The sequence below is a fragment of the Pseudopodoces humilis genome, chromosome 3 (genome assembly GCF_049639895.1).
Source record: "Pseudopodoces humilis isolate 2021_Gansu_Grassland_sample_001 chromosome 3, ASM4963989v1, whole genome shotgun sequence".
NCBI classification, from domain to species: Eukaryota; Metazoa; Chordata; class Aves; order Passeriformes; family Paridae; genus Pseudopodoces; species Pseudopodoces humilis.
Window position 1 is genome coordinate 24,836,165 of NC_142202.1, and position 27,946 is coordinate 24,864,110.

Here is a 27,946-nt window from a genome sequence, read left to right on the forward strand (position 1 = left end):
TCATTTCATCTCTAGAAGAAAACCAGCCAGCTCTTAATTATTTCTGATTATCACCAATGGGTGTATCTCAAGATGAGCACTTGGAGTTTTTACATTAGAGATCTAGATGTTAGCTAAGTTCTCAGCTGATATGCAAATGAAACATGCCCTTACTTCCACTTCTCTCATGTTTATTTTCTATTTACATACTTCTCATAGAAGAACACATTTGAAAATGGAACATGAGTCTATTAAGTAAACCAGACATTATTTTAAATTGTGAACAAATGCATCTCTTGAAGCTGGTGTTTAGCAGCAGGAATATCTCTTCTACAACTGCTAGAAATACTCCTAGTGAAGAATATGCTTACTGCCAGCTTCCAAGCCTCTCTGCTGCCTAGCAGGATCTAAGGACATGGCTCTTGGCACCTTGGCTTCTGAAGCCTGTTCCCACCATGGGGAATGGTAACACCTGGGCAGCAAGGCCTGCTGTTTCAATTATTTCCCTCTAACAGCACCAGTTTGTGTTATTTTACCACCAGTATTTTACTTCATCACAGAAACAAGCATTTCCTGTCATCATCATTTGAACTTGAACAATTTAGTAAAAATCAGCAGCAAATATGCACACCTATAAAATGCTGTTCTACACTCTATACCTTCTATATTCAATGTTTGTAACACTGGATTGCAATGTTTGCATGGCTTAAAAAACTATCAGAAATAGGATGTCGTACTCTTAGAGCCTGGACACTGTAAGCCTGTTTGCCCATTCCACTATGAATGGATGGACACAGTTTCTAATTCAGTAGGAACTACAAAATAGCTCCACATTTTCATTGCTTTCTGCTGACTTTATAGTCTGTATAAGGAGTGCAAACCCTAAGGATTAGGATTAACCATTTCTGCCAATCCAACAAGTTAAATGAGATCTGTCATTCTTTCTACGAACCATCTGCCCATTAACCAGGATAGGATAGGAGGGATAGCAGATTCACAGCAAATGAGTGTATGGTTGGATCACTGATACTAATTGTTAATTCTACAGTAAAGTGGGAATTTCCCAGTTACCATTCAGGAAGAATTATGCTCACTGGCTATCACAGGACAGCCAGAGTAACTTCTTTTTTCAGGAACTGTACTACTGGACATTTACAGGGTGCTAGTATGACTTGTGGGCCTTTTTAATAATTCAGATAAAGGTCCTACCTCTCTGAAAAATTCTCAAGAACCCACTTTATTCAAATAAGCCACACTCTCTTTTCTGAAACACAGATTTTTAAATGAAAAGGCAGTCCCAAACCAATATATTCATGTTCAACTTAGAAAGTTTTTAAAATGTAAGTATTTCAACATGCATGACAGACCATACCTGCTGGAGATATCTGCAAGGTTTAAACTCCAGGTTAAGAGCTCATTTGGATACATCTTTATAGAGCATTCAGTCTTTGGAACCACATTTCTGAGATCCATATTATAAAGAATTTCCAGCACCTGCAGACACAATTCACAAACTAAGAACTTACAGACAGTCTCAACAGGAATGTGATATCAATAAAACACTGACTTAAGCTCCACTCCAAGAACTTCTCCAGAGAGAACAAAGGTTCTCTCTGGACAGTTCTAAGAAAGCAGAGAAGCTATTGCTTTTACACAAGAACATCTGTTACAAAATTATTGCGCAGCTCCTGTTCAGTATAAAAAAACCCTCAACTACTCACCTACTACTTAAAAAGCAAAATGCATGTTTGAAATATATTTTTAAAAATTACAAATATAATTAAAAAATTAAAAACATGATTTACTGAAAACATACAAAATGTCAATAAAGAAAGCACCCTCTTACCTTGCAAAAACACTGGGCATTTGTTTCCGTCAGAGCCATTGTGAGAAGAGTGTCTTCCAAATCAGCGAGTAAACATAATACACCTCCTCTTCCTTCTGCAATCTGCTTGGAATTTCTTTGTTTCAGCCACTGCAGTATTGCTTCCAATGCCAGCAGACGCACTTCATGGAACTCACAGTGCAGGAGATGAGTTACTGACAATGAGGGCTTGGCCATTTCCCTTGTAGCAGCTGAATCACAGCTCTGGATGTCAGGACCTGCACTCACTGACAGCACTGATATCACAAGTTTGGTGGTGCTCTGAAGATACTGTATCAGTCCTGGTTCTGCTGATGAGTAGGGAATACCAGACACCAATTCAGAATCTGAAATCACTCTTTTCATCTCTTCCCAAAAGTCAAGAAATTGCATTCCTGGAATGAGAGTAACACTTAGTAAAGTGAACATTAGATGATGTTGCTATCTGCTCCAGATCATGAAGTTGACAAATACCAAGTATGCAAAAGGTATCATAAGGTAAACTCAGGCATGAGATGAAAATCAGAGTTCTCCTTCATTTTAAATTGATTCCAAATTATAAAAAAGCTTTGCTAAATATCACATGTATTCATATTAAAATCAATAGAAACAAGGACACAAATTTTTCAGAAAACCATGACTGTTCAACACATGAGTTGAAAGTTTCAAACAACTTAAAAATGCTACAGTACCTTGCAGATTGCCTGTAATCTTTACCAGTTACATCTGTTTGGTAAGTATTTCTTTAAATCAAACTAGTAATACAATATTGCAAATTGTACAAGCCTACCATTTCTACCACTGCAGAAATGATTAGCACAAATAAACTATTAAATATATGTAGGAAAAAAATGTAGATAGTTAGCTCTAAAATCAGAGACCACACTGAACAAAGTGCTGTCTGTCAGACTACTCAGCTTTAACTGAAATCAGAAGAGATAAGCACAGAGGCCATACTGATAACACTGAAAATCTCATGCCTTCATCATTTTAGTCAGAAAAAATTGCTATTAAGAAGATGCTCCTTCAAGATAAATAGACATGTTCTGTGTGTATCAGTCCAAAGAATTTTATTTATTAAAAAAAACCCAGGATACTTTTCCTATTCTTACTGATTTTGAACAGTTAACATAGCTAAGAAAACAAAAGAGCTGCACTGTAACCCCTCTTATGTATCAGCACAAGAACTGTGACATTTCAGCCATTTATATTGGTGCAACCTTATCCACATGGTCCAGCACAGCCTAAGAACCCTCTTTAGTGCTTGGCCACCTCCTGGAGCGAACAGAGGCCAATGCCATCTGTGATACCAGAGGGTTTCAGGGCTTTAGCAGAGTTGGCAATGTAGATACAAAATGAAAGAAAAAAGTCATCAATGGTCCTATTTCACACCCACACAGACTGAAATACTCATGTGCTTTGAATTCAGTCTTCTCCATCATCAGCAGGAATGAACTATTTTATAATATTGAAATATTTTTTTCCCAGTTCAGTGTCTGTATAGCTTGTACTGCAAGAAAATGAACATGCTATACTCCACAAAATTCAAATGCAAGTAGAGGAAAATCACAAAAGAACAGAGAACAGAGCCATTAGTGCTAGGGGATGTTGGAAATTTAGGTTTTTTAAAATGTGAAAATGCACTAAAGGTAAATACAAAGATTAAATAAACTTACATTTCTTCAGTATCTGCAAGAAGACAACTCATTTAACTTTGCTATTTATGATTAAACACTGAGCACTGCTAGAAGCCTGTCCAAATAGTCCTACTAAATTCCTGAATTTGACATGAAGCCATAGCACAAATATAGATTCATTTTGCTGTCCATGAAGTCATTTCCCTAAGATTTCCATTTACAGTTAAATATCCTGCCCTTTCATATTCAGATTCTTCCAAAGCCATCTTAATTTGTTTGACATTTACACAGAAAGTTAACATGGTTGTACACCGTCTAGCACATAAGACAGAATAATTTCTGAGTAATTCTGGACATGTTTCAAAGAAATCTAGTATTTGTGAAAAAAATTCAGACATATTGCCCAACCATTAGCTCTGTCAGTCACATTTTCGCTACGTTTTCTTTCCTGAAGGGACTTGATGCAGTCAAAAGAACTCCAGCATCAGTGCAAAGCTGTCTCAGAGCATTATCCTCTACAGGACACAGCTGACTTCCTTCTCATAGCAGTGCAAACTTGTATATTTTATTTGCTACATTTCTAAACCCCTCCAAACACACTGCTTTTGCACACTGGCATCACAGCATAAACTAGCATTAATGCCCGTGTCACACGACACGTATCCAACTGCCAGAACCCCTTAATTTCTCAACTGTCTGGTTGCCTTGGAGAGGGATTAGGCCTTCATCTCAGTTATTACACAGCCTGACTCCACAGACAGCAGTTTAACAACAGAAATAATCCCAGGCAGCTGAAAGAAAAAGGTTCAAGGTCGAACGCCTCAGTTCTGGAAGAGAAACAGCTTCAGTTTCAGAGCAGTGCACCCTCTCAGGTTCCTATCTGCTCCCCTCCTCAGCTGCCTTCCAGCAACACACACGTCACTTGGCTCAGCTCTTCAGACCAAGGGTGTATTTGTAAGTAAATTGCAAGAGAAATGCTTTTATCTCCTGTCCACGTTGCTTTACATTGAGGTAAGCTACATGCAAGCAGGAATGGGAAACCTGACAGGATGGCAGGGTCAAAGCTCCAGAGCAGGGAAAGTGAGAGCAATATTAAGTGCACAGAGAGAGAACGAGGGAGCAAGAGAGAAAAAAATAATTAGGGCAAGGGGGGAGGGTGTTTTCCATTTTGTTGATGTCAACATCGTCAACTTCACCAGAGCCTGCAACTCAACATTAGAGAGAGTGGTGACCCTCCCATGGACTCCAGGAGCCGGCCATGCACTGCCCTTCCAACTCAGCAAACTTTCACTTGTATTTTGCAAGGCCAGCACAACTTCTCTTTATGCCTTTATCTTTGAAGGCAAGAACTACTTTTATATAAAAAACATAGCAGAGCTACTCACTCCCAGAACTACTGCTTGCAGAGACTGTGATACAAGAGTCTTTGGCAACAGATACTCTTTTTCTGTGCATATCAAATACTTCTGCTTTGGAAGCCTTCTGGATGGCTAATTTTTTTCACATGCAATTGTGAAAGACTGGACACTGTGGCTCATCTATTTTACAGAAAGTCTCTTTAATATTGGATGTCTCAATGGCAAGGCAGTCAGCAAAATAAGACTGTCTGAATATTTGCTTAGCCTCAGCACACCAAAAAGCAAATCCTTCTGCATTCATCTTGTGCTCCACATGCTCTCAAATACTCTTTTTTCACACAAATATGTACAAAAGGAAAGAATGCCCCTGTCTTATTACAGTGCAGTGGAAATATTCCTGCTTTCAACTTCATCACAAAGAAATCACGAGAAAAGGCTTCAAGAAAAGGCTTTCATGTAAATGTTTTTTCCTCTGCTTAGCTTTAAGTAAACTCTTTCCTTTGGCTTACATCAAAATATCCAACTAAACCAGAAAACCACACTGGTTCCCAAAGTAAATGTCAGCCTCTGTTGTTATGATACAGTAACTACATACTTTTATTTACAAACAAACATCACTGTACAGTTTGAATGACCAGCTGCTGTGAGAAGGGAGAACAAATTTTGGCTGACCAAAGAAGGGTCCTGGTAAACAGCAGTCTTTCCAGGATGCTGACAGATGCAAAAGAGCCCCCAAGAATTAAGTGTATTTAATTTTATTTTTTTCCCTTAAAGGATTGCTTCATTTGTGGGACAGGAAGAATTTCAGCCTGCTTCTAGTACAGGAGACATCTTACACAAGCACTTGGTTCTCCTCCACACCCGACACAAACATCCTCAATCCCCCACACTGATCATGCATCATCTATGTCACGGCATATAGGTTTGAGGGGCTGTTTTTTTAAATCCTATTTGCAATCAGCTGATATTCAGTCAGGTATATGAAGTAAAATGGTCTTTCACCAAAGAAAATATGGTGAAATGGAAATAGCAGACTGGATGAATCTCCAGTTATGAACCTCATAAAAATTTAGTGGCTCCCAAACCTGCACCCTGCTTGTCTCTCCTCTGCTCTTCCCTGCCGCGGCAGGCAGGACCTATTAGTTCTGTTCTGTAAGCAGATACAAAGAGCAAGGACAGAAAAATGTCCCTGCTCAGGGAGCAACAAACCATCAGCTGATGGACAGCTCAGCTGGTATTTCATCTCAGAGACACTACAGTGTTCAAAAGTGAGAGGAGTAATCTGACTTCCTTCCATATTTAAATCTAAACTTGCTTCACCTCCTTGCAGAGTTGATCCACTTCTGGAGGATTTGGTAATTTCACAGTGATTATTTAGCTACTGCCAAATGGACAACTCTCCTGATCATCAGGTGTACTGTGTGAGGGGCTACCTTCTGTACAAGTGATTAGTATAGCTCTAAATATTTGCATGTTTCTAGATAAATATTGAGAGTAAATCCTGTATGCAGGCCCTCAAACACTCAAACCATCTTCCATATTCCTACCAGAGGCTCCAGAAAAAAAGAACAAAGCGGGGGAAAAGTGGGGGAGGTTACTAGCAGCATCAGAAAACTTACTGACACTGTGTAAGGGAAGCCGAAAATTGCAAGACCAGCAATAACATGCTGCTGTGCCTGCAGTACATTGTTATGGGAAGGGGCTCTGAGCATCAAAAATATGAATATTCATCATTATTCAACAAGCCCTGCAAGAAAGTGCAATTGTTTATGAACTGAGATTAAAATCCACTCTCAAACAACCATCCACAGACATCTGAACAGATCATATGAATAGGGAGTAGGCTGAGAGGTAAACAGTGCCAAGAAGAGATTTTCCTAGACAAATACTAAGGAAAAGTATTTTCTTTCATATTTTTCCTTTTTTATTAAAAGTGGATTAGGCAAAGTTACTGCTAAATGGAAATAAAACCACAAAGAGAACAGAAAAGTCTGTTTCATTACACAGCCATACTAAGGTGACTGTTGATGATCATAAAAAGGGTGTATTTTAAGCAGGATGTTTTCTTCTAAAAACATCTGCAATTTCTTCAACATCAGAGACTAGGCATCAGAACTCACAATACAATCCAAAACTACAAGCATGACTGACTACCAGAATCCACAGACAATTTATTGATGAGGACACAAGCATCCCATTGCATTTTGTACAGCACAAGGGAAAGTTTCCAAAGGAAAAAAGAAGGGGAAAAACCCCACATTATATCTGGACACTGAAACAGCTTTTTTTTCTCAAAGGTATTTTTTCTTAACAGCTTCTCTCTGTGCTGGCCCAACACTGAGTTTTCCAGTATTGTGCATTCCTATAAAATCATAAAACCCCATGGAGACAGTGCAAATCAGTCAGTGGTTAGAATCTGAACAGAACCTAATTTTGAAAGGATGAGCAGTCTCTGTCTTCATGTGGGGATAGAATTTTAACTGCTAACATTAGTAAACATGACCAATTCCACTTTCCCCTAGTGTCACTTATTTCATGAAACACCTTTCCATATTCCCTGCTCAACACAGCATTCCAGCAGTATCATGCGTACCCTCCACAACCCTCCTCTGAGCACTGTCTCTGCCACCCTTCTAAAATCACTTTTACCTTCCTCCTCCTCCACCTGTGTCACAAGTTCGGCTTCCACTGTTTCTTTGATAGCTGTTGGTATTGCATATATCCATCTCCTTTCTCCCAAAATTTATTCTTTTCAGCCTTGACCCATTTGTTTTGTTCTTCTGTCTCACACTAACTTTTGGTCAGTCTTTGGACCACCTCAGCATCCCTCACTTGTTCTGCCTCTGGCATTTTACTGTCCAGGCAATTCCCAGTCACTGCCTATGTCTTGGACTTCCAACAATGCCATGCTCAACTTCTTCATTCTCCTGTCTGCACTGAATTAGAACACTGAGTACCTAAAAACATTTCCTTCTGACTTGTCTAATTTAATGTTAGTAGGAACCTTTAGTTAAGCATCATTTAGATGATCCTGTAAATATGTTTTAACTCTTTACCTTCCTTACGCCAAAATAAAAATATTTACCCAGTGCCACAGTCAATATACCAGCAAACTTTATATAATTTTGACAACATAAACAAAAAATGCCTTTAATTTTTTAAGAGTGAATTTCACTTTAAACTAATTAGACCAAATAACCAAAACACGCGTTAACAAGCTGCCAGTGTTTTTATTCAAATATTTCTTTGATCACACTTCTTAAGAATCTAGGTAAAGAAAGTTAAAGTATGGCTAAAATAATCGACCTAGTTATCCCTGTCAAATTATTACCATTCAAAATTCATCATTTTTTAAAGTTAGCATGCAGGAAAAACTTGGCTACCATTTAGCTTCTTTCCAGAATAAGAAAATATTACGAAGTATGATACAGAAAAGTGGCCATAGCCTTCAAATGCTATTTAAAAGTCCTAGAAATCATGAAATTCCAACAAACATTTAAGAGATTCCTATGTAAAGATCAGTATGTGCTTTCCTTGCAAAGCATTGCAAAGCATCTAGAAGTTTGATAATCCTTACTATTTCTATAAATGCATTTTATAACTTCTAATTAAAAAGGACATCTATAACCAAGAGAATGGTATTTGCACTGTGTGTTATTTAAAACAGTATTTTGTATTTGAGGACAAAACCTGCAGACAGCTGAAATTACAGCCCGCGTTTCTGATCACATATACAGTGCACAGTATTTTTTGCAACCATTTCTTTAGACTGTGAGCAGCATTTGAGAATCTTAACCAAGCTACATCTACAGAATGTTTTTGTATGTTTTTGTAAAACTCAAGGAAAGAAAACAAGTAAGAGTAGAATACTGACTGGTCCATTTTGGTATCAAAACAATCTCTTTATTAACAGGATTAATCATGTAAATACTAAGTACTGCTGCCAAGTTTGACAACAACGCTGGAGTTTGGTTAATTTCAAGAACTTTTATAAATTCTTCCACCTCAAAGGTAGAAAAGAAAAATGCTTGGTTAGACTACAAGTGGCATCTTTTCCTAAATCACTGATTCATCCTATTTGACATCCTTTTAAAATATTTTCTCTTTCCCACCAAACTTGAATTTTGAAAACACTACACTGACAACAGGCCAAACCAGCCAGAAGATTGACAGCATATATACAGGATAAAGCAACAACTTGGCAGGATTATCTTCAGCAAAATTTTCTTTCATCTTTTCCCTCTTCTGTTCTACATCCTACTTCACTTAGGTTGACAGGGCTCTATCAACAAGTGCCATTTTTTGGAACACAACCCTGGCCAAAATACGCTTCTAACAGCCAAGTATATTATGGAGAGTTGCATCCATTTTTCCCTTCACAAAATGACAAAATACTACAAGAAAACTTTTTCAAGATATGAGCAAGAAGGAAAATGTGACCACTGTGTCTTGTGGCATACTTCACGTGTTACAGAGAGACAGAGCATCCCAGATCTGAGCTTTCACTGCAATTCAACACTCTGGCTCCTGCATTACCAGCACTGCAAACCACAGTAATACTCTCAACTTGTTGTTTTGCTTCAAATACCAATTTCCAGAAGATCTAAAAGCAGGAATGCCTACAACAGGTCCTCTCAGAAGTTCACATATTCAATAGAGGAATTTTATTTAGTGAGACAGTGTCCTACACCAGAGTCCTGTATTCCATCTCTTGAAAATCCCATCTCTGAGTGCACAGGAAAGCCTGTAACCTCAGATGCAGACGTGGATCTGGAGCTCTACAGCTCAACAGACCTCTGCTTCTAACTCCTCCTGATCAAAACTTGTGAATTTGCAAATAATCATACACACAGCTAAGGCTGAACATGTTCTCACCTGGACTTGGGGTCATTTTCCCAACCCCAATTATGCCTACAAATGTCACTTTATTCCTCTGTAATATTTGAATCAGAGTAGAAGTGCCAGAATATCCTCTGCAAGAGGACTGCATTGTTCTCCCATGAGAATTAGAATGCCCTAGACATCTATGATTTTTGATCTATAAAAACAGTTAATGTGGCGAAAATACATCAAGGAGGACGGCAAGAACAAATTCCCTGGATGCAATTAGTAATTATTAATAGTGACAATAGACACTAGCTTATCAAATACTCCTACACCTGGTAAAAGCTTTCTTTACTCTCAACAAAGGTAAAAATAGTATTTCTATATTTTTAATTTTTTTTTTAAGGCTTGCTTTCAACCACAATTAGTAACAGAATAAAAATATTTTTAAGTTTTTATAGTCTTGGCATTATGCATTGTCTCAGCATATCTGAAAGCCCTCAAGTCACATCAGGAGCTGAGAAAAATATTCTAGATTTTGCCTATCACCTCAAGGAAAGAAAACTGTCTTTTCCCTGTAACATGAATCAGGCAACACTTCCATCCAGTCCAGCAAATAGAAATAACTGTGGAGTTTGGGTTGTTTTGCTTTGTTTAAGATAAATAATCATCATTTAACCAGCAGTAAATTTTTAGCTGGACAAGATGCTTTTGGTATCCATTACTCCCTGCCTTCCTTAGCTGACATTTTAAAGCAGACTTTTTTGAATATGTGAAGTAAATTCCCTAAGGGCTATCCTGCATTTGAAAAGACAGATTTAATTAATTGAAAATAACAAATCACTTACAGAAAATAATCATAATGTAGGAAAGGCCTAGGCAGAGCTGTACTCTGAAAACCTCTTTGTAATTGTAGCCTCTTTAGACAGGCATAATCAATTAGAAGTGGTCTGATTTTAACCAGTTGCAGGCTCATTACATTGCATTCCCATTTCTGTTGATGAAAATCAGTTTCAGCCTGTGGCCTGGAACTCATATACAGCACTTCCTGGGGCCTCTTAGATAAACACATCAAGAAAGAGTTTTATTTGGATTTGTCCCTTACCCTTTATTCATTGAAACAACTTTACAAATCAACATTAGAACAGAATAAAATTGGCTCATAACCAGAGATATGCATATATGAGTAAGATATTTAATCTCAGAAAAGTATAACACTTCAATTTATAATCATATCTTAAAAACATTTAAATGGGAGACTTAAAACATTCAGTTTTAACTGGTGAGTTTAGTCTTTCTCTTACTGTGTCGTGAGACACTCAGTTTCTATTTAATATAAACACATTACTCCTTCCTTTCAGAAAGGCATCTTGCCGGTGATACATAAAATTGTCCCCAATGTATCTTCAAGTTTTCAAAACAGTACCTCCAGCCTAAGTTTTTACTCTCTGTAGACACTGCCTGAAATATGTAATTTTAGACCTATGCAGGAATGAAACTTTTAAGCAAAACAATACTAATGAACTGTACCCAAGCAGAGAGAATCTGCAAAAATAATTGCTTTCCTTCTGCAGAAATTGTACCTTACAGCACCCAGATTCAGTACAGTCCACATAAGCTTTGAGAAATAAATGAATTCCCTGCACTTGGTAATCCAGTCACAGCATGGTGCAGCCCCTCAGGCTCAAAGGACTATTCACAAGTCAGGGGCATTAGAAAAAAAGAAGGGGAGTTTCCTGGTGTGGAGAGGTCCATAAAAGTCTTTGCAAATGTGCAACAATTGTTTAAAAAACTCAACAGACAAAAAAACCCAAGGATAACTGAAATAGGAAAGAGATAAAGGAAATGCAATGCCCACTAAGTAAGCAAAATGAGGAGCCCTCCCCTGGAGTACTGGCTGTTCCTTCCTAAAAGAAAATACAAAAATAGAGTTGAAGGATGAGTGACAGGAATAATCAGAAGATGAAAAAAACTTCAGATGAAGAGAACACAGAAAAACCAGGATGATTCATACCACCAAGGAGCTGAAAAAGAGGTACACGATAATCATTAAAAAAGTGTAAAAATTAATATTCCCAAAAGGATCTCTCTTTTTAAAAGTACCATTCAAAGTAAAAGGGTGATGAGCCCCAATATGGTTGAAGGAGGCTTGTTTTTGTTTATTTTGTAGTTACACAGCTAGACTTTTCAGTACAAAGGATTATCACTAAGGCCAATGGCATGTGAGGATTTAAAAAGCTTTATTTTGTAGTAATAACAAAAATAAGAAAATATATTTTTTAATATCAGAATTATTGATGGTAGATAGAGCTTAGCCCCAGAAAAACCACTAAAGAGCCTGGAAAAAAATTATCCCTAGAGACATGTTATATTGAAACTGCTTTAGATAAGGTGGTACATTCCACCCAATAAAGCATGTGGCACTTGCCTAGTCACTCTGTATGTCTGTTCTTCTGTTTTAAGGGCTAGTTCTGCATCAACCTGTCTGAAGAAGTTAATTTCAGACATGTTCATCACCAATTTGCTTTCCTAACAAGTATCACTATTTGAACTATAACATGAAATCACACCAATAGCAATTTTAGAATTAGAATGGAAGTGCATCAACTAAAGGTGTAGGCAAAAAACAAGCAAAAGGAATTGGTTTTAAAATTAACAGTGCCCACAACATAATTTTCTGAAATAAAGAATGGCTCCAGTGACTTAAATGCAGTGTTAAGAGTTCTAATGAAATGACAGAACTATTCATTAATTGCCTTCCTGGACTGACAAGGTAATTTATTACTCACTTGTTAATAAGAAATGAACAAAACAGGCCCACAAGGAAGCTACTTACAGCTGACTGAAAGCTGCCTACACGCTGGCACATGTGAAGAGACATCCCTTCCTCCATACCTTTGTTTTTCTTACTGTTCACAGCTTGTTTTGTACTGTTGCTAACTATAATCTACAACATTAAAACCACTGATAGTTCTCAATAGTCCTTCAAAAAATTCCCATCGATAAAGAATCAAAATGAAAAAAAGAAGCTGGAATAAGCTCTCAGCTATATTTTATAAAACTTCTAAACATTAGAAAATACTTTCCCTAAAACTATTTCAGGTGTCTCACAAAGAAACATTTCTATGGCTTTATAGAAAGGTTAAAGTAACAATAGTCCGGGATTTGGATTTTGGATCAAAAAACCATTTTGGAACATGGAGAGGATCTTTTTTTTGCTGGCTATTCTAGGACTAGGAATACTACAAGATCATCATCACCTCAAGCCTTGGCATGGAGCTGTACCTTAGTTTTCTCCTCAACAAAACCTAGGACTAGCTTTTGAGAAGGCAGAATAAAGGGCCTACTTCTACATAGCAGCTAAAGGATTCCAGAAGTCAGTAGGTACCTTAAGCACAAGTAATGTTTCTCCAGATTCAACAGGGCTCAGAAATAGATACAGATATTAAATCCAACGTATAGAATAGTACATTTGACTTACCTTGCTTTTGAAACTTTTCCAGGTGAGTACTCAACATCACAAGGACATCAAGATAGGCAGCTCTGGTCACCAAACAAGGATTTAGCCTAAAAAAAAAAATTCAAGTTTTTAAAGCTTAAACATTATAACCTTATGCTCAGAAACAGCAGTAAAGCAATCTAGTTCGGCATGTCTATTTTAATTTATAAAGATAAACTACTGGTCAAATTAGACTGTATATATAATATAATTAGGCCAAGTTACCTAAGCTTCACTTCCTGGTCCACTCTGAGTGACAGTCACCTTTGCAGAACTGGCAACACCTCCTCCTCCAGCCATTCCACTAAATGGCAGTTGATAAATTTCATTATTACTGGATGAACCAGTTCGTTGTAGCACCTACTACGTCTTTGTCTTGTTTATAGATAATGGGTCGAACTAAATGCATCCAGAAAAAGAATTCTTCAGTTCTTACTGTTACAGCTCATAAATGAGAAACTTCCCTTGCAAGGTACCTGGTACATCTTTTTAATGGCCACAGCTCTCTCACTATTCTGATGATAACCAGAGGTGTTCATGCTTTTAAAATTAGGTATTTCTTTTTCCAAACAAGAATATTAGGGATTTTGTGTATATAATGGAAACTGGCAATATGCTACTTTCTACTCTAAATTTCAATTTGCAAGTGAGAAACATCTATTTTCTCTCCAATATGAAAAATAAAATTAGGTTAACAACTTCATTTTTCTTTGTATTACTATCACTGAAACATATTTAGCCATAAAAACTCTTTAAAAATGTAACTTAAAATGTGAACAAACAGGAAATCTATTTCAAAACACAGAAATTATTCTAAAGAGCCCAATGGGACTTGTACTAAAACAAAAACTTTCAGAATCAAGCAGCACAAGCTTGAAGTATGACTAATTCTGCTCAATATTTAATTTCTATTTTATCTGGCACTTTCTTTGTATGCTTATCTCGATGTTTGAAACTTCCAAAAATTGTGAATTAAAAATGTTCCAACAAACATTCTGAACTTTAACTTTAAACTCTATCTTTAAAATTCAAGAAAAAAAAATGTTTTTCAAGTAAGATATGTGATCATAAAAATGGAAGGTTTGAGGTTCTTGCATAGTTTGGCTGCTGTATTTGCCTATGGAGAGTTAGCCTATGACCTAAAAAACCTTAAAAAAGACAACTTTAACCAGAAACATTGCTCTCACCTTCAGTAATAAACTCTGCAAGAAGCCTAAAATACTTATGCCTTCTTTTATGGACTACAATATTATTCATCTGCATAATGCACAGCAGAATATCTGCTACCAGGATCTCTCTTTAGAAGAGTTTTTTTTCTCCTTTTGCATAAAAAGAGACTTTTTGGACACTTTCTTAATAATGAAGTAGCCTAGGTTCATACCTCCCCAAACTTCTTCATGCTTGCCTCCTACCACCTGTCTTAAAGCACAAGAGCTAAAAGCTGCCTGCTGAGAAGATGCACATCATCAAGAACCAAAGCCTTAAAAAGCCAAAGCATTTTTAATATGGCCTATTTTTGAAAAGTCATATTAGGCAGACATAATTTCTATCCACCCCGGTTAAGCAAAGACCTTTCCTGTATCTTGGGCATCCAGTTGCTGTCTAAGATGTTCTTCACAAACGTGTAAAAACACCACCAAGGAACACTCACAGAGTTGGGAGCTCAAACCATGAGAAAACAGAAGGCCTGATCAGTCAAAGGCTCAGAAGAAAAACAAACCACAAGAGGTCTCTCACAAATGGATGAAAGCTGCCACAACAGTTTTCAGCCAATAGGAGGAACCTAATGGGTCTATTGCGCTTCAGCTCCCTCAAAAAATGGATGACTTGCTTATCATTTCATGTTTTCAGTGGAAAGAAAATTTCCAATGTACATCTGTGCCTTGGGCAAAATATAGCTCATGCAACTTTTACTGAAGAAGAGGCAAGAGCAACACTGGCATGTTTTTTATTCTGGTCCAGCTTTTAAGCATTTACCACTTCATTTTAAGTATGTGCATATGCATGTTTTGATTTTGAAATGAGACTTTTCCAGCATAAAACATGCCAAACGTTTGTCCTTGGCTGGTTCCATTGCTCTGGTGATGCTTGTGTCCATATGTGCCAGATGGACACAACAGGAAATTCAGTTTTCCAAAACCAAGAAACCTCAGCATTGTTCAGACTGTAGCAGAAAGCTCAGTCTTGAAGACAATCAAACTGTGATTTACATAACAGATCTGACAGCCAAAAATCACAGTGCTGAACATTTCAAATGATGCACTGCACAGTATTTAAGATGACCTGTTTGTGCAGAACTTCAGTAACAAGAGTGGGAATAGTACAAGATGTTTCCTTTTTAACACCAATACCAATAAAGTGATGCTCTCATAAACAAGATTTGAGGAAACCTTCCTCCAAACAAGAAAGTCACAGCAGTAGCAAAAGGTGAAAGCTCCAGACATCTGGAACAGCATTCCTTTTTTCCTTCCAAAACCCAATAATTATTTCATTTCCCTTCCAACCTGGTTATTAATGGAAACAAATACATCATATGCTCACTCCAGATGATAAACTGTACATGACTCTGAACGGGGTAGAGTTAGAGATGGGTAGGACTCATATCTAAGGTTATATCCACCCAGAAATATAAAATAGCTATCAAAACAATATTCATACCATTACACATCTATAATAATAGCAGGCTAGTGATGCCAGGTGATTTGATTAAAGCGATGCTTTGTCCAGGCTAGCCATTAGTTTAATGTAACAGCACATCTGGAAGTCAAAGAGCTGGCACCAAAGACCCAATGGCCACCTGACATACTGTGTCCAGATGCCTTGAAACATAATTTTCAGAAGTTGAATTTGTTGCTTTGTGTTTGGATATAGAGCTCATAGCCAGCCTGCTCCTGGAATCCTACTGCACTTAGGAGCTTGCCCCACGCTTTCTAGTATTCCTTCATAATGCTCTCACTTGGAGTTTGACTGTCCAGGTAGAAATAAAAACCAGGTCACAGGCAACTGCTGCATTAAGTTCCACTAACAGCTAATACTGCAGAATGTATGAACACATCTGACCAAAGAGAGGTCAAAGGCTGCCTTGCCCTGAAAAATGTGAAAGTCAAGCACTGTCACAAACTGGACCTGCCAGAGGGAAGGAAGACTCCTGCAACAGGCAGGAACAGAAAGAATTACTATTTTGGATTACTACTTAGCAAGAACAAGATGCAGAAAAAAGTTATTTTGATTTAATCAAGGAGAACAAAATGATGATAGGAGGAGTTGACATGATCATCCTATGAGGACAGGCTATGAGAATTGGGATTGTACAGCCTCAAAAAAATTGCAGACTTCCGGCACCTAAAGGGAGCCTGCAAGAAAGAAAAAGACTTTACAAGAGCCTGTAGTGACAGGACAAGGCGGAATGGATTCAAACTGAATGAAGGCAGGCTTAGATTACATATTAAGAAGAAATCCTTTGCTGTGGGGGTGGTGAGGCACTGGAATAGGTTGCCCAGATGCAATGGCATGCCCCATTCCAGGAGGTGTTCAAGGCCAGGTTGGATGGGGCTCTGAAAAACCTGCTCCAGTTGAAGGTGTCCCAAGCTCACAGCAGAGCAATTGGAACTAGGTGATCATTAAGGTCCCTTTCAACCCAGGAGATTCTAGGATTCTATGACCATGGAACTCCACAGAATATACAAGGTTATTGAAAGAACACAAAGGAACTGAAGATTTTAAAGGGTTTACAATCCTTTTTTTTTTTTTGTAATTGCCCAAAGCTCTAGCTTGACAGTATCTTCAGTATGATGGAAATAAGTGTATTTTTTTCCTCACTATTTTACGTAGGCCTGGCTGAACAGCAGAAAAACTGAAAACACAGGTCCCAGTTTGCATACTACTGACACTTCAGTAGCAGATATAGCAGATTTCTGGATTAGATCCTGAAAATAGAAGTCTTCCAAATCTACTCAACTTCTTATCATTAATACTGAACAAGTAATTTGGGATAGAATAGCAGACTTCTTTGCAATTGCATTTTCAATTCTGGCATGTGAATATAAAATTTAAAAAGAGTTCAAGACACATGCAGGAGGAAACCTTTTGTAAGCCGTTAAGAGTCTAGGGACTTTTTTCAAAGAAAAAGGTCAATGAAGCTAGAGTCCATTAAAATTCACAGGCCTTTGAAGAGGCCCAAGTTAAGCAGTTGTGGAATATTATATGGCCAGAGTAACAAAGAGCTATTTGTTTACAACAAGGAACTGCCTGGTAGGTGAATGAGGAAGCATGCCCTTCAGGAGATATTCCCTCTCTGGAGACGTAAATCAGACTGGACAGGTTCAGAAGTTCCCTGTGCAACACTGGGGTTTGCTCCAGCTGGCTTTGGCTACCCACAGTAGCAGTAGGGCTGCTTTCATTTCTGCTCTGCCTTTACATCCACTAAGTATCACTGGTTGCAGCTTAGGTCTATGCAACTGAAATCAATCCTAGACTCTCACAGCTTGAAGCTCTACAAATATTATCTTTAAAATGTTTGATTCACCTTTTATAGTTAAGTCATGCTGAATTTGAGGTAGTCGTTGGTTTGCTTATTTTGGATGGCAGATCTAACACAAACCAAACTGGCATTTATTGAAGAAATCAGTAATATGTGGTCACAGACCTCCTGCATACTTGGCTCTCACAACTTCATTGCTTCAACTCTATCAGGAACACATGGCTTAACTTTTAAAATTAAGTTTCTCCTGTATTACTGTTTAATTTAAACAAGATCAACATCAATGAATTACAGAGCAAATTACCTTCTTTTCCAAGAGAAACAAAAAGGAGCAAAGAACATGGAAAGCTCACACATTTGGCCCCAGTCCTGTCAGAACACTGGGAAGAAGACAATTTCTTGCTTCTGTAACCACTAAGATTTGCAGAGGCCCTTAAACATCATTTCTGCTTATTAAAGGGAACCATTTATAACCATCCAGATTTCTGTATAAAAGTCAGGATGCTAACACCCCTTTATAGCAAGTACCAAAGAACTTTGATGCACAGCTTCTGCCGATACTCATCTTCCCAAACCCTCAGTTTTCAGTGACAGTCAGATGACTTACAAAGCTAACAGCTATTTTATCCTGGATCATTCCTCTTTTTCCACCTCACTTCAAGATGGGCAACAACAACTGTAACATTTATTTATTGCATTTATTACATAAATAAGACAGATACAAGCTAGTGATTATGAAATCAAAGCAGTTTGTGTTAATGTTTATTGCATTAGCTTTTGGTTATTCTAAAAATTCAATGTTTTCCAAAGAGGTAGTTTATTTTGCTCATATTTTCCCTCATTAGGAAACAGATGTTGGAAAATCATTAGCAGAACAAGCACTATTTAATATACAGCAACTTACAATATTTACTAAAAATTTAACAACATAAAAATCAAAGCATATTTCATCAAACTCTCAATGAGCACTAAGAAATTTCAAATGCAACCAGACAATTAATGTCTCTTAAATAAAAATCCACAATATCTCTCTTGTGGATGAGGTTAGCTACAGGTATCTTAGTGCAATTAGCTATCTTAGGGATTTCTAAAACCTTTAATAAGAGGTCTCAGAAAAGCTCTGCATTTTGCAGTCTCCAAGCTTTTAGAAAAGTCTGAAAGACTGCGAATTTTTTTAACAAGTGCTGCTTTATCAAACTTTTTAACTACTAATCTTATTTCTGAAATGGGAATATAACTTTATTAAATAACTAACAAAATACAATTTCCTCCTAATAATGAAAGATGTACATTCCAGGTCTGGTCACAGTAAAACAGTAAATAATTAACAGCATTGTCACACAATATTTTTTTTAATACAGTGTTTAAGTGACACTTAGGAATTCAGATTGGTTAAACTCAGCTTCAAACTTTAAAAACTGATGACAAGATGATGAATCAAGCTGATGTAGAACTTTAGTCAGTATCATACAACTTACAAAGTCACCTACAAATCCTTTTATTTTGTCAAAAAATGTTACAACATAGTCTTAAGCATCAGGGTAAAGACACCAGAGCTGCCAAGACTACAAGAGCAACCCCTCCAAAGATCAATTCACAGCTACCCAGAGCTGCCAAGACTACAAGAGCAACCCCTCCAAAGATCAATTCACAGCTACCTTGTGAAGAAGAAGAGATTCATTTTAATGACTTGCATGACTGTTTTCATTTCAATTTTCAAAGTGATCAATTAATTAAATCAACTGCCTTTCAACAACTCTCTTTCTGGTCTTCAAAGACAAAGTCACTCTTACTGTAATGCTGTATGCTTCTGGAGACTTTGAAAAGGCTGAAAAGGACTAAAGTTCCTGGAAGGAAGACCTGTTCTTATGATTAAACCTATCAATAACATTTTAGAGAAAGTCCCATATTAGAAGAAACACTGTAATTATTAAACACTGCCCTATTCTTCTGTGTAAATAACATGCTATTGTCAAAGAAATTTATATTTTAGCTGGCAGAAAATAGATCAGCTTGCTAGTGATGAATTTAAACCCCAAATTCTCCTACTCTCTAGCCATCAGTATTACATACAGTTTTTCATTATAACAGATCAACAGAATCTGCTTCCTGAACATCATATTCAAGGTAATGCACAGGATGCAATTGTACAAATTCTTGTACTTCGAACTTTATAAACATTTCTGATAAGTCAAAATTTTAGGAAGATTTAAGGCTGGAATTTCATCTTGAGCTCCACATAAACACAGTAAAGAATTTTGATTAAGTCAAACATGTCATAGCTTGTTGCAGTGTGTTTCTTGTTAATGGTATGTTCTGTTATTGCCCAAGTTGATGGTTTGGTCCAAATGAGACCCTCCCATCCCACGTTGTCAATCTACCCTGAGTCTCCTGTCAATCTGTTTTAGGCCCACCGCATGCTTGGAATTCCACTTCGGAAATCCCGTCAACTTCGACACTTGATTAGTCCATGTGACCCAAACTTCCCCCCCCCACCTCCCTCACTGGAGGATGATTTTGTGAACCCTGCCTTTTATCCTCCCCAGGATATCTCTGATTAGCTGATGCTTTGTATCCTCCTTTGGAACCGCCTCCCTAATTCAGCTGTTGCACGCTCGCATTTTCTGTCTTTTGCGCCCAAGATTCCCCAGAGCAATAAATCCTCTATTATCCCATGCAAAAGACCTCCCTCTCTTCCTTGCCTCCTCAGAGTGCAGACTGACAGCCAAAAAGCCGTAGAGCAAGTGCTCTAGTCACACCTCGGGTCATCCTGCTCCTGGGGTGTGACCCACTCCTGGCGCAGGCCAAAGTGATAGAGCCAGATAAGCCCAATGCATTAATAGCTGGTACTCAGGGACAGGATCTGTGCAACTTCCTATTTTGAGTTTCCTGCTGTGTCTATGTCTTCCATAATCTCAGCTTTTGTGGCTGGCACACTGGCAATTAAATTTTGGGTTCACAGTTTATCTTTCTCTCTCTATCAACTCCCAGCGTACTCCTTCCTGAAGAAGGGCAAACCTCCAAAAGTATTCCTACTTCTGGTGGCCAGATTCTTCTGATATGTGACCTGATATTGTGTCAGCTAAAAATCTTCTAAACACACCAAAAAGTGCATCATCTGTGATGTCTTCACTCTCTATACAGTCAACTCTACATAATCCTTGAGGGCTGTCCATGGGGAGCTCTGTCCCTGGGCGGTTGCTGATGAACCAGGCCAAGCTGGCTTTGTACTGACCACATTTTACCTGCAGCGTGATCTGGGAAAGGATCAGTTGTCATCTATGGAGGCGACAAAGCTTATGGAAATCACTCCTACACATACTGCAAGCGGCTGATTAAAAGATTAAATCTTCTCCTGTTGTTTTGGTTATTAGCTTTCAAATTCTGCAGTATTTTAAAGACTGAGGTTTTTGGGGGTGTATTTGTTTAGAGGGCAGCATTCATATTTTAATATATTTTCTCTCAGAGCCCACATCTGTAGCACTGAATCAACATGCATGGCCTTCCTCTTGTCTTCTTAAGGAGACATTAATAATGGATTTAATTATTAAACTTTGTCCATAGCATTTCTAATCATGTAATACAAAACCAGCACATAAATGAACATCACGGCCAACAGACCTACATTTAATGGAAAGCATTTTAAAAAGTAATAATGAAGCCTGCTCTACCAAGTAAACCTTGCTGAGTTCCTGGAAGCACAGGAACACCTGCATAGAAATAGAAGTACAAACATTAGTAAAAGTGCATCTGCTTTCCTACTTGGTGCTGTTGAGATCTTCTCCAAGTAATTACGATGTGTACAGTCCCCTGGCTTGCCCATTCTATAGGGAGAGCTCATCCGGCATTAGAGCAGGCATTGTCTCCAAAGGGAGTTGCTAGTTGGCGATTTAAGTTTTTCTACCACCCTCAAAGCCTGACTATTATGTTGTTATTAGTTTTCCTGGTAAAGACAGAGAATTTATTGCTTCAAAAGGAAGCTACACAAATTATTTTTTCATTGTGATACCACCAAAAGCATCTTGAGTTTCAGCTGTTAAGAAAAATTAATTTGTGCTCCAGCTGTCCTTGGTGAATGATACTGAAAGGCTGTGTTTTGTTGGTGTTTTTTTTAGCATACTTGATTGATAAAATAATCCTGGCTGTTCTCTTTTTTGTTCTCTTAATGAGAACCTCATGTGATTCCTGAGAAACATCCTAAAATACTTAAAAGGTCAAACTAATCCCTCATGTGCAAATTTAATGAATTTTAAACAATTAACATCAGGGGGCTTACTTATGAAGAAAAAGCTATGAAAACGCTTATGTTTATTTACTGAGGAGCATTTTCAGATATAAGTGAGGATTTATGTCCAAACTCTGTAATTTCTGCCTACTCCAAATGTTGCACTGGTGGAGGGAAAACCTTAAACAACCTCATCCAAAACTTAATATTCCTGAAATGTTCGTAATTAAGTGTAGGAATATACCTATGAACCAGAGTCAAACACTATTTTATCTTATGCAAAGTATATCTTAAACTTCAGCCTGAAGCCCAAACATCTCTACTGATACCTAAAATGGATGTTCCAAAACAAGCAATCACCAACTGCCTAAATAAGCAGCTTGTAGCCATGTTAAGGATAGTGTTATCAAAACTGATGAAAGAATGGGTTGGGAGCAGCACAGAAACCTAAATTAGCCTGCTAAAAGCACCAAAAATTTAAAATACTGCCTCTAGGAATACATTTATGAACCATTATGTGCTATGACTGTTCTCAAAAACAAAGACAAACAAAGCTAAACAAGGCCCATGGGCTAGAACGTGTAGATTAACAAATTACTTGTGAGTCAGCACCAAGCCTGACAACATTCAGTAAGTGTTTGGACAATGCTCTCAGGCACATGGTGTGACTCTGGGGGATGGCCTATGCAGGGCCAGGAGTTGGACTTGATGATGATGATCCTTGTGGGTCCCTTCCAACTCAGTATAATCTGTGATTCTTTGAGCTCTTCATACTGGTACACTTAATTTTTCAGCTGGAACAGGACAACAAAAATTTCCCTTCATATTTCATGTGTGCAAGGGTAAGCATGAATTATTGCTCCAGCTGACAAAGTTCTCAATTTGACTTCTGCAGAGAAAAAAACTTCTGCAGAGAAAGGCTCAATCATTAAAACTATTTTCAACTTTTGAACTTGGCTGTGCAATGCATACAGACCAGTAATGAACAAAGGTAATTAACTGCACATCTCAATATGTAGGTTTTAAAGACAGAAATGAGAAAGTGGAAAAGTTAGAAAACAGGACCTTGGAAGGACAAGAAGGTTCATCTTAATGTGGTGGAAGAAGAAGAGGCAAGAGTAGTAAAAGAAGAGAAGGACCTCTCTCTGCCGAAGACGATAACCTTACATTCTCCCCACTTCTCGTTGTTTTGAAACTACAAAAAAACACTTCCAACTCCCAACACTTCCAACTGCAAAGAGCCATGGGCATGTTGCACCTCTGTCTAGGTATGCTCCTGTTTTGTTTGTAATAGTCTGCTCACTAAGTTACCACTATCTCTCCTAAGAGGAAATAAGAAGAAAGGCATATTTAGGTTACAGTCCGAGCCATGAGGTTCTGAAAACACAGAGGCCACATTCTTGCTTTCTCCACATATGGCTTAAGTGCACCTCACATAAAGTTCCTCCTAGGAAGGACCTAAGACTGATCATCTATTGTCACACACATAGTGCTGCCAAAAGCAGAGGGGGAAAAGGGGTACAACAAGCTTGATGGGGTTCCATGACCATCAAAACTTGGCAAGTTACCATACTCTGTAGGGCTACAAAATATTGATAAGATTTTCGTCATTCAAAGCAGTCATAGCTGGATCATCAGAGAGTCAGCCGGGGGGAAATCCAAGCAGCACATACCTCAGCAAACACTGAACCTTGTTTTGAGCTCATGCCTAAAATAACTTTTGCATGTATTTGTTGTGCAAGCTTGAATCTTGTGCAGAACCTATTTGTATTTTTAACAGTGCCAACCATAAAGCAGAGAGCTGCATGCAGCAGCACTGCAGAGCATGGGTTATTTGGGTTATAAAAAACCACAGGTGGCCCATTCCAGACAAACCAGCAACTCCTTGCAGAACACAAAGCCAACTGGTTTTATACAAGGCTGCTCCCCACAAGTTAGTTTCAAAAAAGCCACCTTCTTAGATGTTAACTCTCCCAGTGCAGACAAGCTCTCAGCTAAGAAACGGCGCATCGCTAGAGGTTAGCAGAGTATGTAATTTGATTTCTGGCAGAACCTCAAGTCTTTTCCCTCTCCTGTGGTCTCCAGGAAGTAGGAAGGGAGAAAAAAAAAAAAAAATCCAACTCAAAATACTGAAAAGCAGCATCCTACAGCAAAGCCATGTGATGACATGATTTCTCAAATTTTCCAATACCAATATTTTGTCATGACAAAGGCTACAAATTAAACAAGAGAGTTATTCCTGGGAGTTCTGGACAATAAATTACCAAATTCAAAGGCTGCTCTTCCAGCATTCTGTATTTATGAATCAGAAGGCATCTAGAGTCAGTCTTGTAACTCCCTGGTATGCAGTTGAGCTAAAAACTGCTTGTTTATAAAAAATGTATTCATATAACAGAGCTTTGAACTCTTCCAAAGATTTAGCTTGATAAACTGTTAATATTTTAAAGCTTTCATCAGACTAATTTACCTCACTTCATTCCATCAGCTAAATTCTCCAACAAAGCAGATTTTATATATTTTTTAAATTTCTGTTATTCACAAATACCCTGCATCTCCCACATTTTCAAAAAATGAAGTAAATTAACACTGATGTGAAGGTGAAGGAAAGCAGTAACATTACTAAACCACTTTTGATTTAAAAAAAAAATAAAAAACACCAAGCGAAGTATAAACATACAAATAAAGTGAAAAAATTCAACCATCACCTTGAGAAGTGGATGGAAGGCATGTCTCATTCAAAACATCAAAAATGAAAATACTCATTCTGAATACACAGAAAAGTTAGTGCTTTGAAGATATAAAAAAAAGCCAAGGAGAAAAAGCCACCATGCCCCACCAGAATAAGTCTGCCTTGACAATAGATAGAAAATACCAGTTGAGAAAGTGAATGCTTTATGAAATTTGATTTGGGGAATGTAACCCATTATTTTACTCTCTAAAGGAAAATCAGGTCGTAGCATGGAAAAGGAAAAAGAGATTATTATATTACATGGAATATGCAATAGAATCTTGAGCTATTCTACACCAATAAATTCTGATGAAAGGAAATTACATTCTGGCCCTGAAAAAGCAAAGAAAACCCTAAAACCAAAACCCAAACAAAAAAACCTCCACCCAGTTCAGGAAATCACTGAGGAACAATAATCTTTCCTCCAAATATATGCACATGACAACTGAGCCTCATTTTTAAGAACTACATATGCAATCCAAAGTTTTGTAATTCAAGATTCTCAGAGAAGTTTGTTCCATAATACAGAGGAAGTACATAGTTGAAAGAACACCAACAAGAACTTTACAGAACTAGCACAGAAATGTGACTGAAAATTGATGTTTGGAAATAATTCCCCAGATTCACAAACCACTTTCCTGTTATTTTAACTTTTTTTTAACCATTTAAGATTAATAGTGAGTGCCTCTTATACCCTCTTTTCAAACAGTCTCTACCCTGCAGTATCAGTGACATGATAAATTATCTCCTTATGAAAAAGGCAGAAAAACCAGATGGGGATCCATTAACTTCTCTCTGTGGTGCTCATTCTCTTTGCCTGAACAGAAATAAGGTAAGAATGTCTGTACATGACTGAGGGTCCAGCCAGCCATCACCCTCTCTGACAGCAGATGCATACCAAGAAGTCTAACAACAGGGCAAGAACAAAGTGCTGTTTCCCAATAGGCTCTCCCAACATCCAGAAATACACACACAAAGTTTCACAACTCAGTTGTCAAGCAACCTTCTAAAACTCCTTTAAAAGAAGAAAAAGGAAAAGCAAGAACAAGACCCTCACACGCCACTGTTGATCACAGAGCAGTTGTTCACCTTCACCCAGTCAACTACGAACAGTAAGGCTGCATACTGAATGTGGGACACTAAAACCACTTGGTTGGGTTGGGTTGGGTTGGGTTGGGGAGGGGAGGGGAGGGGGGGGGAGGGGGAGGGGAGGGGAGGGGAGGGGAGGGGAGGGGAGGGGAGGGGAAGGGAAGGGAAGGGAAGGGAAGGGAAGGGAAGGGAAGGGAAGGGAAGGGAAGGGAAGGGAAGGGAAGGGAAGGGAAGGTGCGGGAAGGTGCGGGAAGGTGCGGGAAGGTGCGGGAAGGTGCGGGAAGGTGCGGGAAGGTGCGGGAAGGTGCGGGAAGGTGCGGGAAGGTGCGGGAAGGGAAGGGAAGGGAAGGGAAGGGAAGGGAAGGGAAGGGAAGGGAAGGGAAGGGAAGGGAAGGGAAGGGAAGGGAAGGGAAGGGAAGGGAAGGGAAGGGAAGGGAAGGGAAGGGAAGGGAAGGGAAGGGAAGGGAAGGGAAGGGAAGGGAAGGGAAGGGAAGGGAAGGGAAGGGAAGGGAAGGGAAGGGAAGGGAAGGGAAGGGAAGGGAAGGGAAGGTGCGGGAAGGTGCGGGAAGGTGCGGGAAGGTGCGGGAAGGTGCGGGAAGGGAAGGGAAGGTGCGGGAAGGGAAGGGAAGGGAAGGGAAGGGAAGGGAAGGGAAGGGAAGGGAAGGGAAGGGAAGGGAAGGGAAGGGAAGGGAAGGGAAGGGAAGGGAAGGGAAGGGAAGGGAAGGGAAGGGAAGGGAAGGGAAGGGAAGGGAAGGGAAGGGAAGGGAAGGGAAGGGAAGGGAAGGGAAGCTCAAAGTGTGCAAGAATTACAAAGTACATTAGAAATTGGCAAAAATTGTTTCTGTCAGCTAAAATCCCTATGCTCTAAGTGTTGCAAGGCTGCATGCGCAGAATACAAAATTTTACTATCTGGGGAGAAAGACATTCTAAAACCCTTTATGTATAGCATTAACTGCATTGTGGAGAACAATGACAAGGAGGCTACAACAAACTGACAAAATTAGAATGTGTTGCTGACATTAGTTAATATCAGGGAGTTATTATCAGCACATACAGCTGTGACTCTTTACAAGCAAGTGAAAGAGAAAACACTTTTCTTCGGGAAAACACCTTTACTGTGCACAAGAATTTCTTGGAGAGGGCCTGAAGAGTTTTAATTTCCAGGGATGATAATAAAATAATAAAAAAAAACTCACTAAAAACCCAACCAGTCATCAGTTGGTGATTGATGAATTAGAAAGGGAAGTTCTGAAAAAATATTTTGGAAATAGAATTTATTTAAAATCTGTCATGAAAGAGCCCAGCCTTTATGTATTTGTTGAAAGAGAAAGAGGTTTGAATCACTTTGCATGAGTGTCTTTCTACTGAATTTGGTCTTCAGTGTTTGGGTTTTAACTCTCCGTAACAGTATCAGTGAATTTAATTCAGTTATGCAAATTAACATTCTCATTTAAACACTTAAAAATGCTTACATTTCAAGTGAAAAGTGATTCAAGTGAAAAGGTCCACCAAATCCACCATGATATCTCCAGTTGGGGCAGACAGCAGATGCACAGGAAATGGAAGCATAACAATATTGACACTTGCCAAAATCTCTGTCACAACCCTCAAGGTTGCTGACTAATTTCTTGAGCCAATTGTGATGTCCACATATTCAGTAACCTCACTGGACTTTCCTTCCGTGACTCCATTAAATGGTTAAAAATTCAGACAGGTTTAAAACTAAAACTATCTTATGAGACAGAGTTCCATAGACAAATTAAAATTACATAAAAAACTTCATTAGTTGTTTTCTTTTACATCTACCACCTTGGACAGAATGCTAATTTCCTGTCCCTTTCTATGGGACTCATATTTCACATCCCTCAATTGTCCTTTTTCCATTATTAAAAAAAATAATCTCAGCCTATTTAATCAGTCCCCAAGTAGAAACTGTTCTATACTTGTCAGTCTTTATACTGCTTCTGATTCCTGCTGTATTTCCTTCGGGATTTAAGCAATATTTAAATATACAACACAGATTAATACCCAAACACAGATGGATTTTCTGTGTTTTTCTTCATTTTTTAATGATATTTGCCCCCTCCCCTATTGGGCACTACCAAGAAAAAAAGTAACTTTTTTCAAACAAAAAATATGCTCACTAAACCATTCCTTCCCCATGCAAAATCCAGACTTTGTTTATGAGCACCATTTTCCAATTATTTGCATCAAGTTTTATCTGCCATATCATCACTCCTACTCTTTGAGGAGACACTTCTGT

General features: G+C 38.3%; 1 protein-coding gene across 3 annotated transcripts in view; it reads right to left on the reverse strand.

The window, feature by feature from the left end:
* THADA (THADA armadillo repeat containing) overlaps nucleotides 1–27,946 on the reverse strand; it is a 152,877-nt gene that overhangs the window by 32,425 nt on the left and 92,506 nt on the right. For all 3 annotated transcript variants that reach the window (XM_088053504.1, XM_014252973.2, XM_088053505.1), the window contains exons 31-33: nucleotides 13,144–13,229; nucleotides 1,826–2,238; nucleotides 1,352–1,473 (exon numbers count right to left, since the gene is read on the reverse strand). In XM_088053504.1, the coding sequence (XP_087909630.1) occupies nucleotides 1,352–1,473; nucleotides 1,826–2,238; nucleotides 13,144–13,229 (621 nt within the window). The remainder of the gene's footprint in view (nucleotides 1–1,351; nucleotides 1,474–1,825; nucleotides 2,239–13,143; nucleotides 13,230–27,946) is intronic.